The 15,752-nt window shown below is 36.8% G+C and overlaps 1 protein-coding gene across 1 annotated transcript; it reads right to left on the bottom strand.

Annotated features, from left to right (window-relative positions):
• Positions 1 to 3,602: 3,602 nt before the first annotated feature.
• LOC128212790 (replication protein A 32 kDa subunit-B-like) lies at positions 3,603 to 15,605 on the bottom strand. Its single transcript, XM_052918099.1, has 8 exons — positions 15,483 to 15,605; positions 9,843 to 9,910; positions 9,439 to 9,543; positions 8,002 to 8,115; positions 6,004 to 6,204; positions 5,622 to 5,726; positions 4,785 to 4,879; positions 3,603 to 4,067 (listed from the first exon to the last, which is right to left on the bottom strand). The coding sequence occupies exons 1-8, from the start codon at positions 15,499 to 15,501 to the stop codon at positions 3,986 to 3,988; spliced, it is 789 nt and encodes a 262-aa protein (XP_052774059.1). The 5' UTR covers positions 15,502 to 15,605; the 3' UTR covers positions 3,603 to 3,985.
• Between the last annotated feature and the right edge of the window lie 147 nt (positions 15,606 to 15,752).

Below are 15,752 nucleotides of genomic sequence, written 5' to 3'. Positions count from 1 at the left end.
GTTTATATTAATAATCTCTATGTCAAGTTCGAATCTGAGTCATGTGCGGTCAAAAACTAGGTCACCAGGTCAAATTGAAGGAAAAGCTTGTTAACACTCTAAGAGGTCACATTTATGACTGTTTCTTCATGAAAAGTATTCAGAATGTTAATATTAATGGTCACAAGGCCATGTTCGAATCTGGGTCATGTGCGGTCAAAAACTAGGTCACCAGGTCAGATTGAAGGAAAAGCTTGTTAACACTCTAGAGGTCACATTTTTGTCTGTATCTTCATAATAGTTGGTCAGAATGTTTACATTAATAATCTTTAAGTCAAGTTTAAATCTGGGTCATGTGCGGTCAAAAACTAGGACCTAAGGTCACCAGGTCAAATCATAGGAAAAGCTTGTTAGCCCTCTAGAGGTCACATTTATGACTGTATGTTTATGAAACTTAAGTCAGAATGTATATATTGATTAGATCTAGGCCAAGTTTGAATCTTAGGTCATGTGCGGTCAAAAACTAGGTAATCAGGTCAAGTTTAAGGAAAAGCTTGTTACCAATCTAGAGGTCACATTTATAAATGTTTCTTCATAAAAGTTGGTCAGAATGTTGATATTAATAATCTTTAAGTTACGTTTAAATCTGGGTCATGTGCGGTCAAACACTAGTTCATTAGGTCAAATCATAGGAAAAGCTTGTTAGCACTCTAGAGGTCACATTTATGACTGTATGTTCATTCATCATCTTACTTTAACTTATATGATCTAAAGTAGCTGAAATGAAGATGATCCTTTAAAATTGTGGTCTAAGGCTGATAGGGAAGAGTTTTGTCACAATTGCCCTCGCCATGATAACACTTATTTCACACTTGAATTGTGAGCGATACAGGGCCTTCAGGGCCCTCTTGTTACAATTATGATATCAAAGCATAACACATTCTATTAGATAATTGTCCTGAGATTCGTTACAGAAAAAAACTTTTTTTGGTGCCAATCTGTGACACAGTCCCTTTAATACAAAGTCAAGTTTGGCCCAATGTTGAAATGACTACAAAGTAAGTGGCATAACTCAACACAATGAGAATTTTGGACAGAAATGTCACTGTCACCTGTATTTACCATTGAGTTTCATGTCAATACACACACATTTTTAAATATATTTTGAAATACTACATATTAAAAGCCAACATCAAAGATTGCACCGTTGAAGAGACCAATCTAATCTGACCCGATTCATATATGAATTGGGAAAGGGCTGTAACTGATGTTGAAAAAACTGGTGGCCCAATCCCTTTGCATGTACTTTTTACATGAACGCAAGCTTTGTTACATTGCACTGTTTCTGTTTCTTTGTTGTTATCATCATCATAAAATGTGCAAATGTATCATCATGCAATAATATATGTTTAAATTAAATATTTGAATCGGAGTACAATATTGCGTCGTTCTTGGACAAAAGTATGTGTTTTTTGATTCAAGACATTTTCTGGACTTACCATCTATTTACGCTGATAATCCAATTTTAGACTCATGTCAATTGCTCTGATGATTTTTTCCTTAAGCACATTTTATTTCAGGCAATGTAACGAGCAATATGTAAAGAGCAAATAAAGTTCAGTCTAATATAAACTATGAAATGATACTAATCATATTGCATTATTAAGGCAATCCTTGGTATTTCTGGGTTGATCTAAGGGTTTGGTGGGGGCGTACATTTATATCAAAAGCTATTGTTTTAGCAGCCACATTTAGCCATATGACTTGGGCTAGCATTATAAAGTCTTCATAGCACTGGCCCCACTTTATCGAAACATCTCAGTTCCTAATAATGGGATTCAGCTAAGCTCACCATTTTTGCTTCGATTATATTTTGTGTAATATTTACATTCTGAAGAGATCTGGACTTACAGTATTTTGTTTGCACATGAAACTAGTTGATCAACTCGTTGACCTTTACTTGCAACTTTGTTCTCTCAATGTGGTAAACATTAGTTATTTCATAGCCCCTACAGACATCATTGAGCATATTGAATGAGGTATTACGGTCATTTTTCTTTAAACATGATCATTTCAGCATAAAACAAGCAAATATTCGTTGAATTGATATCCCCCGCCTGATTGGGCTAAGTCAAGGAATGGAAATCAATTGTTGATGAAATATATATTAGTTTGAGTTTGATTGCAATTGTTTGAAATAAAAGAAAATATTGTATATAATGTAACATTTAGAATTGACTAAGAAACCTAGTTAATGAATTCCGTGTTACCCAGTTCCAAACCAATCTAAGATTTCATCAAAGCAAACATTCTGATCAAGTTTCATGAAGATTGGTCCAGATATATGCAAAAAAAATATAGCTAGTGTCCACAAGTTTTTTTTTTAAGATTTGACTCAGTGACCTCATTTTTGACCCCACATGACCTGCTAGTTTCATCGAGAGATTCTGATTAAGTTTCATGGAAATTAGAGCAGATGTATTACTTCTAGAGTGTTCCCAAAATTTCTGTAAGATATGACCTAGTTTTTTACCCATATAAACCACAGTCGAAATTTAACCTAAGAGAACATTCTGACCATGTTTGAACTTAATCAGACCAATCACCATCATAAAATAGTTTCGGACAAGTTTTTTGAAAGATTTGACCTAGTGACCTAATATCTTATCACACGTGACCCAGTTTAAAACATGTCCAAGAGTTCATCAAGAAAAACATTCTGATCAAGTTTCATGAATATACGACCATACATATTGCCTCTAATGTGTTTCGAAGACTTTGACCCCATATGCCCAACTTTTACAAGCGGTCCATATTTCATCAAGGGGTACATCATGACCAATGTTGAACATAATCTGACCAATCATTTCCATTCCGGATAAAAAAAATCTAAGATTTGACCTTGTGACCTATTTTTGATCATATGTGACCCAGGTTTAAATAAGTCCAAGATTTCATCAAGGAAAACATTCTGATAAAGTTTTATGAATATTTGACCATGTGTAATGCCTCTAGTATGTTCCAAAGATTTTTCTAAGATTTGACCTAGTTTTTTACCCCATGTGACCTACCTTTTAAAGTGGTCCATATTTCTTCTAAGGGTACATCATGACTAATTTTGAACATAACTTGACCAATCATTACCATGATATGGTTCTGGACAAGATTTGACCTAGTGACCTAATTTTCGATCATATGTGACCCAGTTTTATTTACGACCAAGAGTTTATCAAGGAAAACATTCTGATAAAGTTTTTATGAATATTTAACCATGTATAATGCCTCTAGTATGTTCCAAAGATTTGTCTAAGATTTGACCTAGTGACCTAGTTTTTGACCCCATGTGACCCACTTCTAAAAGTGGTGGAGATATGATCAAGGGGAACATTCTGACCAAGTTTGAACATTTTCTGATCAATGCCTACCAAGATATGGTACCGGACAGACGGACGGATGCCAAAACAATATCACCTTCCTGATATCTTCGATTCGGCGGGGGATAATTAAAATGTTTAAATTCAGACATCAAAGTGTTACGGTTGTTGCATTTAATTTCACATGAAAAAATCTGAACACAAGTATTTTTTCCTGCCTTTTTTAAACAAAGAAATGAGTCTTGCAAAACCGATATCTCTCAAATTTATTCATCACATATTTACAAAGAATTCTTATGAAAGCACTTTAAATGTATTCTTGAACAAATGCTATATCATAATAATTTATGAAGCAAAGTATTGGACCAAATGACATGAATGTAAAAAACAATGATACAATGTTTGCATTAAGTCACTCATCGATAAAGACATTATTTTGTTATCCAATTAAGCCCTGTCAATTAAAATACATGTACTGGCACAAAGGCAAACTGTACATGTGAGTGCGAGACTATACTACAATGTATGTATTTCACCATGTCCTACTGATGCACAATTCAGGCATCCATATTAAACCTTAACAATAGGATTCTAAGTGTTGGAGCAACTATGGAATGAGGTGGCCATGTTTTTCAACTGTCTGTAGCCTTGTAGTGATCGTCATCTATAGTGGAGTAGATGTGACCTTCACTGCTCAAGAACTCGATGGCATCCCTGTAGAGGAATTGGAATTTATTATGACTGGTAATTATCATTGATATTTTATTCCAAAGTTAAATGTCAGATTTAAGTATCAAAGCGTGGTATTAGAAATATACTTCTATCAAATTTATTGCTTACATTCATTTCATTTAATTTGATACTTTTAATATATGCAATGCACTGCCCCATTTACTACTTTCGCCATGAATTGTTTGGTTTTTTTACAAATGAACTTGTACATATGTATGTTCTACTTATTCCAAAAAAAAAATAATGTATTCTGTCATGTACATACCAACATTTTGAAAGAAATTAAGGGACACAACGCAAAGTTTACAAACTGCTACATCTAAAACCTCTGATCTAATTCATCAGCTAAAGTAAGTAACTGAATTATTTTCTTATAAACCAATCATGGGGAACGAGAGCACTGTGTTCTCTTTAATGTTGATTAAGGATTATAATATTACAGTAATTTACTGTACTATCGTCAGGATTATGGGCCTTGATACATCTGTACATATTGTCACTGGTAACATGCGTACAAGTTTTATGTAAAAAGGATTTATTTTTTTTAGTTATGACCAAGTAAAAAACAATTGCACAACAATGACACAAAGGCTATAAACAGTACTTCGACTTTACGCTTCAATTTCCCACCACCAAAACAACAAACAAGCTGAAAATCACAAATTCTAAACCTGGTTAACCCTCAACTAGGGAAATTACCTAATGGCTTTCTCAGGCAACCCTTTCATCTGTCTAGAAACCATATCCACACTAGCACCCTCTGCTGACCCATCACTCTTGATGGCCATTCGAACCTGACAAAAAACAACAACATACCTTATCGAACCTGACCAAGTTACACATCCTTGACATGTATGCATGCCCATTGTACAAAAATACAGTTACCTTGAAAAGTTACATTAAAAAGTGTATTAAGCTTAATGGTAACTGTCAATGTAAGCAATACCGACCCATGAGCTTGCATTTTGACACTTGATAGGAGAGAGTAGTAAGTTCCAAAAAGGACCATTTACATTTGTTTACATTTTGGAGACCTGGATTTTCACCTGTCAAGCCTGCAACCTTTGAGCGGGTCTGGTTAACAATATGCCAAATTGACTATAAACAATGAATTACAATTATGGACTATCAGTTTAACGTATAATAAAGGTTGAAAGTCTTTCATTATGTATAGATTTGATTAATTACCATTCACAAGTATTTGACAATAAAGACCCATGTTTATGAACTATCTCCAGTCTGAGTCCAGATTCAGAAAAACAAAAGGCTTCAAATAAATAAATTAAAACGTATAAATCTTTTTTCTTGCAAACCACTTGCATTTTGAAACACCCTAGTGTTAAAACTTTCACCATCACTACTCTAAAAAAATATTTTTTATACAAAAATTAAGATATCAATTTTGAATTTTGAGTCTAAACTCAAACTTGTGACTGTTTGTAATCACGGCTCCATGTTTCAAGTGTCAGAGAGTCCTGATATGGCAATGTAGTATATAATTATGATTGAAAACTGGAGTGATGCTGGATCACTTACCTGGTTTTGAATGGACGTGAGCCCACTAACCATATCATCACTGAAACCGGCACCACCTTGGTCCATAGAGGTCATCCCTTGAACAGCCCCACCCATGTCTCCTCCCTGTATACACAGCATAACAAACATATGCGTTAGTCAATTAAATAGGGGGTGAACAATTAAAATAACACATTTTCTTTTCACCTTAATAAACAAACCAAGAGTCTGTTAATAGAGGTAAATGCATGGAATTAGTTTTCTTTGTCATTCCATAGGGTAAAAGAACCCTTTTTTTTTTTACAAAACATTCTTGGCAAATTGATTGCACAATTAATGAATAGGATTCTTATCAATTATGGCTAAGAAGTGAGTTAGAACAGAAATCTAAAATCTATGTTACCCCAGTTTGTCCAGCATTTGCTGTGATATGACTGTGTACGACCTCCAGAATGTGGTATGTGAGTTCGTTCATGTCCGTGACAGGGGTGATTTTGGATGCTGTTATGCTCTTTTTACCCCCGAATGACCTGACAGTACCTCGCACACGTACGTAAGTATTCTCGCGCATGGATTGAATCCTCTCCTCATCAGGCACTGACTCCTGTAAGAATAACAAGAGCCGTCGTAAGACAGCGCGCTCGACTATGCCGCTTTAACTTAATATACAATAACATTGTAATAATACCAAGTTTGGTCTCTTTATGTCAAACCCAACTAAAATTATTCGATACATAAGGTGACGTTGATGCTGCCCTCCCACCAGCCCGCCCAAACAATGACGCAAGTCATTCAAATAACTTGATTTCCCATTATGAAATGTGGTTAAGAATATACAAATATGCCATTCAAAGGAAATAAAAAAAAATAAAAAATAAAAAAAATTCAAGGGCCATAATTTGTATTTAGGCTTAAAACGGATTTATGTTTCTTGTTGTAAGATGGTTGTAAATAATTTTGAATTTTATTAAGTGCATTTAATGAAAGGTATAAAAGTTTTTTTTTATTAAAATCCCAACTTGCTCTTAACTTTTACTTGCCTAAACCTTTTACCTAAGTCAATCAGGGGCCATAACTTGTATTAAGGATATGGAGTTATGTAACCTCATTGGGTGATGGTCCTGAACAATTGTGTGAAGTATTAAGTCAATAGAATGAAGGGTATAGAAGTTATTAAACAATATCCCAACCTGCCCTAAAACTTAAACCTAAGTTCCATAGTCAATCAGGGGCCATAATTTGTAAAAAAAATAATATGGAGTTATCTAACCTCATTATGTGATGGCTCTGAACATCTGTGTGAAGTATTAAGTCAATTGAATGAATGGTATTGGAGTTTTAAGTGAAAATCCCAACTTGCCCTAAAACTTTAACCTGCCCTAAAACTTTAACCTAAGTCAATCAGGGGCCATAACTTGTATTTAGGATAATATGGAGTTATGTAACCTCATTGTGTGATGGTCCTGAACAACTGTGTGAAGTATTTAGTCAATTGAAGAAAGGATATAGAAGTTATTAAACAATATTCCAACTTGCACTAAAACTTTAACCTAAGTTCCATAGTCAATCAGGGGCCATAATCTGTGTAAAGAATAATATGGAGTTATCTAACCTCATAATGTGATGGCCCTGAACAACTGGGTGAAGTATTAAGTCAATTGAATGTAGGGTATTGGACTTATAAGTGAAAATCCCAACTTGCCCTAAAACTTTAACCAGACGCTGACGCCTAGGCGAGTAGTATAGCCCACCTATTCTTCGAATAGTCGAGCTAAAAATGATGGTATTTATTTTGTATACTTACATGTATGTGCAACGTCATTCAAATGTACATATTGTTCTGAATTTTAAAATGAACTCTGGGTAATGGGTATCTAACACCATATTTAAAGAAATCCAGGACTTTCCAAGGTGGCAGATCTGTGGTCTAGTGGTAACACACTTGACTGTCAATCCAGGCGTTACTGGTTCGATTCTGCGCCGCACCACTTATCGGCCTCTTAGAGGGAGGTTAAATGGGGGTCCCGTGTGACAGTGCTATACAATGGTGCACATTAAAGAACCAAGGTAGCTCAAACTAGCGTTATATTCTGTCTGTGCACTATGCTCTTAAAACTTTAAATGACTAAAATCTTCTAAGAGCACATGCCGAATGGTCCTTGCCAGAGTCAAAGTATAAAAAAGATTCCATCCACTTCATGGTTTAGTTATAGATTCAAGTGACAACCTTGAATTTCATGGCAAGTACAATATATATATATAAAGAAGAAAAAAATGTTTAAGATGTTAAAATAATTTTCAATCCATTCCAAAATGTATGTTACTAAATAATTTGTCCCAGTTTAATTACCAGTCGTATACATGTATATGATATCTAAAGTAAAGCGATATGGATACTAACATCATTATCAACAAACTGTTTGACTTCTAGGGGTGGTCCGGTCAGGTCGTCTATCTCATAGTCAATTCTAGTTGCTGACTCCTTCACTGCCCGCACCAACCCAATCATAGATACCTGAAAATTTATGAATTATTGGACCTGCTGATCATAAATGTCTCAAATTATCAATTGTGTTAACTTGACACAACATAAAGAAACATTTCAAGATGGCATCTTCAGTTCGATATTTTATCAGCAGGAAAAGGCGTATTTTGGTAATTAACAATTTAAATCACAGTAAATGTGATTAAATTAATATCAAGGCATATAAAGAACGCACACCAAATGAGGGTCTAAACTTTACCTGAATATGTATCACATTTTATATGTCTGGCATTGTTTTTAGCTCACCTGAGCACAAAGTGCTCAAGATGAGCTATTGTGATCGCCCTGTGTCCGTCGTCAACAATTTGACTGTTAACACTCGAGAGGTCACAATTTGGGCACTATCTTTATGAAACTTGGTCAGAATGTTACTCTCAATAAAATATTGGATGATTTCGATATTGGGTCATCTGGGGTTAAAAACTAGGTCACCAGGTCAAATTAAAGAAAAAGCTTGTTAACACTATAGAGGTCACATTTATGACTGTATCTTCAGGAAACTTGGTCAGAATGTTAATATTAATACTCTCTAGGTCAAGTTCAATTCTGGGTCATGTCCGGTCAAAAACTAGGTCACCAGGTCAAATTGAAGGCAAATCGTGTTAACACTCTAGAGGTATCATTTATGACTATCTTCATGAAAGTTGGTCAGAATGTTTATATTAATAATCTTTAAGTCAAGTTAAAATCTGGGTCATGTGCGGTCAAAAACTAGGTCACCAGGTCAAATTTAAGAAAAAGCTTGTTAACACTCTAGAGGTCACATTTATAACTGTATCTTAACGACAGTTGGTCAGAGTGTTTATATTGATAATCTCTAAGTCAAGTTTAAATCTAGGTCAATTGTGGTCAAAATCTAGGTCATTAGGTCAAATCATAGGAAAAGCTTGTGAGCACTCTAGAGGTCACATTGATGACTGTATGTCTATGAAACTTAGTCAGAATGTTTATATTGATTAGCTCTAGGCAAAGTTTGAATCTGGGTCATGAGCGGTCAAAAACTAGGTCACCAGGTCAAATAATAGGAAGTCTTTTAACACTCTAGAGGCCACATTTATGACCATATGTTCATGGAACTTGATCAGAATGTTATTGTTGATGATCTTTATTGGATCAGGTGAGCGATTCAGGGCCTTCAGGGCCCTCTTGTTTAAAACTAGTTCTACAGATCATTATGTCATGAGCAAACTTCATGCAGTGACTTTCAGCAATTTATATATTAATGAATAAAGTACCAAAGTAAATGAATTTCAAGTCAAGATCTTTTGCCACATTTTATTGTCAAGAACTTACTTGATAAATTTCTATTTCTCCTGAGTAGAACTTGTCATCCTGCTGTGTGGAGTTTATGATCTCTGCTGCTGTGACTGGAACTATAGTCTGTGCTCTTTGACGAGACTAAAAGACAATTTAAATATTACTTTATTATGAACAAGTTACAAAGTTTTTGTAACATATTAAACTAAACAAAACCTCAAAAGTTATTCATTTGCATGTGCAACCCAAATACCATACCCTTTGTTTTTTCTAAGGACCCATTATTCTTTGACATATGCATATTCTGGGGATGCAGTTTTTAAACAAAAAATAAATGCACAATTTAATGCTTTTGACTCTCAGAGTTTTGCTCAGGACCCAAGGAATGCACTGAAGAAGATATGAAAATGAATCTCTGTCCTATTGAAGAGAGAACTTACTCGTTTTTCATCTGCCTGTGGTGTTCCAAATCCGCCTGGCGAGGAAAATCCACCCTGTGCCTGGAAACCTAGAATATGATAAATCTGAATGAATAAATGAATGTCTTTCTACAATTGGGGAATGGGGCTGGGCCTAGGAAGGGGGAATTTTGTGACATTTTTGCTAAAAACAGGGATTTTGCAAGTTGACAAAATCAAAACAAAAACACATTTTAATGCATATTTAAGTAATATATCAAAATACATTTCATAATGTACTGAATTAATCTTAAATCAAGACCACTCTAATTCTTTTGTCTTTGAAGTGTTGAATAGTTTATTTTCATAGTCTTTAGATATTTACTGGTACTGACACCCCTTCTTTATTTTTAATTAGACTTTCAATTGTTTTTTTTTCAGGTTCAAATAAAAAATTTGATACCTGTTGAAATTTTACTTACTTTTAAAATTGCATACATCATGCCATTAACACTGGACTATGTAATACATCATTGAATAGATAAGTTAATAAATGAATTTTGACAATAAGTAGTTTTGTCAAATTAATTTATTTCTAAATCTATGACTGAATCTAAATCTACAGATTACGTAGCAACAACAGCCTCGGATTTTTGACAGATGAATATGGCAGATATTCCTGGTCCTCAACTGTAAACAATTAACTAAAAAGAATATCTATTCTCTGCAATTTGAACTAATGCTTGCATTTCTTTTAAATAATTGCAATCATTGCATGATTTCTTCAATGATCATGGATTCAAATCTCAGTTTAAAAAAAAAAAATTCAGTCGGTATGACAAAACAGAGAAAAAAACCATTAGCTATGACTAGCTATTGACCGACTAAGTTTAGGACACTCTTAATTTTCTTCCTTTAGTGTAAAACATGGCACCTGGTGTCTAATTTACCAAGCAGAAAAAGTTTGAAGGGAAGATCAATCAAGGAGACATGAATACATATTTCAACAGAATAAAATAAATTAATGGGATGAAAAGTATATTCCTCAGCTTGGGAAATGTGGCGCAATATCTGCCCAAAAAATCTTTGAAAGGCAGCCCTGTGAAACGTTATAATAAACGAGCATTAACCCAACTTATGTAAAGATTTTCACCAGCTTATCAATAAACAACTGTTCTGAGTGAACACTTGAGTCCTTGCCACAATTTTGGGCATTCAAGGAATTATTTCGCGACATTTTAATGTGTCCTAGGACATTGGTTAGCTACAATAATGTGCGATCAGGGATATTTTTTTTATTATTTTGACATTTTTTATGTATCCCTGTAACGCTACAACTCTCTACCATTTAACAACGGGCGAAATGATATACTGTAATAATATGCATTGATGTTGAATAATAATGACAAAGTTGTTCAATTTTTATCCGACAGTGATTTGAACTGGATTTAATTTGTCATTAGAGTTGTTATTTTCACATTAATATATTATGGGTCATAAATACTGTTATACATGTACACAACCAGTCATATTTGTCCCAGATTTACCGATATCGGGATACTTGATAAATAATCGACACTTGTGTTTTATGATAACTTAAAATGTTCGTTGGGCATATCGACATAACTTAATATGTGTTTAATAGTAGGCAATAATATTTTCGTAGAAATTTGAATTTATAACGGAGATAATTTCAAAATTGTGGCCGCGAGGATTCTCTGCGCAAGGACCGCTTGCTACTTTTTGCTGGGATGGTGGACGTCACGAGTCTGCCATATTAAAAATAAACGTCAAAAGACTCGACGGCCATTTAGGTGGACTTAGCTAAAGAACTTCAACGAACACGTTATATATTACCTTTTTGGACGTGTTCGCTGAAGAGAACGCCGTATCCAAACCCTACCAGAATTCGTGACATTTTTATGTCACGCTGTTATTTCACTTGTATGCATTGTACAGACAAAATAGCTGTATCCTTAGGTAAATGAAGTAAAATGTAGTTCACAAACTTATTTTCAAAACCAAAAAACGCTTTAAAGATAGTTGATTTAGCATTTTAATAAATCCTATTACAAGCATTTCTTATCTAGGTCATAGTTGTGTTCAAATTTAATCACGTGACACCAAGATTTTCAGAAAATACCCATGTGACCTAGTGTTTATTTTGCTGTTATTTTTTTCTATTTCGAATAATTAATAAATAACTAATAACAAATTTGGAATAAATAAATAGTTTTTACTTATCAAAAGGTATTTACAGCCTTACTGCAATTGGATTCAACTAAATGAACAGTGAGAATCCGATGCTATAAATAGAATCCATCGACGTCATCATGGTCATGTGATTGCATTGCATCATCACACTCAGTTGATTCTGGTTGACTTTACTATGGGGGTTACGCCATAACTTTAATGTGTTGTAAACATCAAAAAAATAAATATCAACATTAAAGTTATGGAAGCCAGAACTAAGGTGGACTATGACATTGGTATGTGGTAGGTGGTGGTAGGTGGTGGAAGGCATGCACATCTCGAAGCCGCCCTGAACTACATCAAACCTGATATAGTATGCGGAACAGAGTCATGGCTCAAGGGAGTCAAACCAGGTAAACCTCCTTCCCCTGACGCAACCAAATCCAGCGAAGTTTTTCCAACCCACTACCGTGCTTACCGTAATGACAGAGGTTCCCTTGGCGGAGGCGTGTTTGTATTGATACACGAAGACCTTGTAGCTGAGGAGAAACCAGAGCTAGTGACTGAATGCGAGCTTGAATGGGTCAAAGTGAAACTTAAAGGTCGGAAGGACCTTCTCGTAGCCTCATTCTACATGCCACACAGGAGAATGGAGGATGTGAATGAACTGAGGAAGTCGCTTGAGCTGCTAGACAAACAGAAGGATAAAGTTACCTTCCTGGCCGGAGACTTCAACTGCCCTGACATCAACTGGCAGAACCTCACAGTGGAGGACGGTGCCTCCGACAAGGCAGTTCAACAGGCGGTACTAGACCTCTCCGTCGACTTCAACCTCACTCAGACCCATGATGAGCCCACCCGAGAAAACAGAATGTTGGACCTGACCTTTACTAACAACCCGTCTCTGATAAAATCAAGTACCACTGCTCCAGGGATAAGCGACCATGATATTGTCGTCGTGGATTCCAATACAAGACCCTACTACAGCAAACAGAAGCCAAGGCGATGCTTTATCTTCTCTAAAGCTAACTGGGATGACCTGAAGACGAACGTTGCCGCCATCTCAAGTAAAGTTGTACAACTTTATAAAGACGAAACATCAGTTCATCAACTATGGAACACATTTAAAGAAGACCTCCCATCAGCAATTTCCAAACATATCCCGTCAAAGATGAAAACACGAAAGAACTCAACACCCTGGATAACCAGATCCGTCAAACGCCATCTACGACGCAAAGCCAAACTTTACAAGAAGGCCAAGAAAACCAACAACTGGACCAAATATAGACAGTGCCAAAAGGACTGCAAGCGCCACCTACGGCAAGCCGAATGGACCCACATCAACAAAGCTATTGATGAAGGCCTGAAAGAAAACAACACCAAACCCTTTTGGCAGTACGTCAAATCCAAGAATGAAGACAACATAGGCATCGCACCTCTACGCAGTCAAGGTCATCTTGTCACTGACCCAAAAGGTAGGGCCGAGATCCTCGTCGAACAATTCCAATCCGTCTTCACCAAGGATGACGCAAACCAGAAGACTCCACCCTTGCCAAAACGAGTTGACAGCGAAACTCCACCACTCACAATTGGGGCTGAAGGAGTACTAAAACTCCTAAGAAACATCAAGGTCAACAAGGCGGCAGGACCAGATGAGCTACCAAACCGCGTTCTCCAGTCTTGTGCTGCGGAAGCCACACCTGCCATCACTGCCATATTCCAGCGCTCAGTTGACACCGGTGAGCTGCCATATGACTGGAGGAATGCCAACGTAGCGCCTGTCTACAAAAAGGGGGATCGTCACACTGCTGAGAACTACCGTCCTGTGTCTCTCACCTGCGTTGTCTCCAAACTACTGGAACACATCATTTGCCACCACATCCTCAACCACCTAGACAACAACAACGTTCTTACATCTCTGAACCACGGTTTCAGGTCGGGTTACTCGTGCGAATCCCAGCTCGTCGTCACTGCACATGATCTCCTTGGGCATTTCGATCGCAACAAGCAGGTGGACACCATCATACTGGACTTCAGCAAGGCGTTCGACACAGTGCCTCATCAACGACTGCTCCTCAAGCTAGAGAATTATGGAATTCGAGGACCACTACTGAAATGGATCTCCCACTTCCTGACTCTGCGAGAAATGTGTGTCGTCGTTGAAGGTGAGAAGTCCCGGCAAGTCCCCGTTGGATCCGGCGTCCCCCAAGGCACTGTGCTCGGACCCTTGCTGTTCCTCTGCCATATCAACGACTTGCCCGAGAGAGTGAAGTCCACCATCCGACTTTTTGCTGACGACTGCCTGCTATACCGGGCGATTAACTCGTTCCGAGACCACAAACAGCTGCAACAAGACCTAGACGCTCTACAACAATGGGCCAATGACTGGGGGATGAAGTTTAACGCGAAGAAGTGCTACCTTCTGAGCTCAAAGCACAAATCCAGCTTCTTCTACCAGATCAACAACTCCATACTACAACGTGTAGAAACCAACCCCTACCTCGGCATAACATTCTCCGAAGATATGAAGTGGAATAACCACATAACCAACATAGCAAAGAAGGCCAATTCAACCCTTGGATTTCTACGTCGCAACCTCCGGTACTGTCCAAAAGAATGCAGGAGGAACGCATACCTGGCTCTAGTTCGGTCCAAGCTCGAGTATGGCTGCGTCATTTGGGACCCCTACTCAACCAGTGACATCAACCGACTAGAGAAAATCCAGCGATCGGCAGCACGCTTCATCACTAGGGATTACCGCTCTCGACATGATGGTGCGGTCACAGAGATGCTGTCCCAACTAGACCTCCTCCCACTTCAAGAGAGACGTCGCCACCAGCGGTTGACCTTTCTGTACAAGATGGTGAAAGGGCACGTACCGGCCATCAATATTGAACACTATCTCACACCTTTGAGACCGAAACGAACAATTAGGGCTAAACGTTTTGAAAACTTTATCACCAAAAACATTGTGGAAAACTCAGTGAATAATAACAAACAGTGCTTTTCAAATATAGATAGTAGATCAGCCAATTTCAAGAACTCATTCTTCGTGAGAACTGTTCCAGAGTGGAATCAATTAAGTGACAGTGTGGTAGATTCATCAATCATAGATTGCTTCAAATCAGCTCTACTTACAGACAAATAAAAACTAATTTTATGCGCACACCCCCGTCAAGTGAAAGCCAGTATTGGTAGCTTTGACGTACCCATACAGATACAGACAGAGACAGAGGTATGCAAATAGCAAAACCCATAAAAAGATTCATGGACATCTGCTTATATGAACAAGTCAATATAATTTAATAAAATAAGGTTTTTTTTCGGTGAAATTTACTTATAGAAAAAACATATAATCTCACAAGATTCACAAACTGTTGAGCTACGTTTTAACTACGTTTGAGAAACTCTTGGTTTTTTTTGGCTATTAAATAGTGTTTGCCATGTTCGGTTAACAAAATATAAAGTCATAACAGTAAAACAAAATACCCTCTTGATTGTTCCACATTGTTTTCCTTTATTAATTACGTTTAATTGAGCAGGAAAAGTAAAATGTTTTGTTGATGTAGGTCTGGCGGGAGATCTTGATTTGATTGATTAACTCGAACCATCACGGAAAACCGGTTTGACACACGATCCGTGAATCGATTATTATGTGAAAAAGTGCAGGACGTGTTATGCAGATACGTTTGTGATCACTCACTTTTTAAAATAGCTATGTTTGTATTTGAATGTTACCAGTTATGAACTTGGATTTTA

Source organism: Mya arenaria, chromosome 13, assembly GCF_026914265.1.
Source record: "Mya arenaria isolate MELC-2E11 chromosome 13, ASM2691426v1".
NCBI classification, from domain to species: Eukaryota; Metazoa; Mollusca; class Bivalvia; order Myida; family Myidae; genus Mya; species Mya arenaria.
Note: the sequence above shows the minus strand (reverse complement) of the source record. Positions and strands in the feature narration are given on the sequence as shown.

Bases quoted from the DNA above. Each gene is read 5' to 3' on its own strand.
- LOC128212790 (XM_052918099.1), bottom strand. The intron at 6,205-8,001 runs GTTAGTATCCAT...TTATTCTTACAG, and splicing joins AACAGTTTGTTGATAATGAT to GAGTCAGTGCCTGATGAGGA. The intron at 5,727-6,003 runs GTAACATAGATT...CTGTGTATACAG, and splicing joins CAAATGCTGGACAAACTGGG to GGAGGAGACATGGGTGGGGC.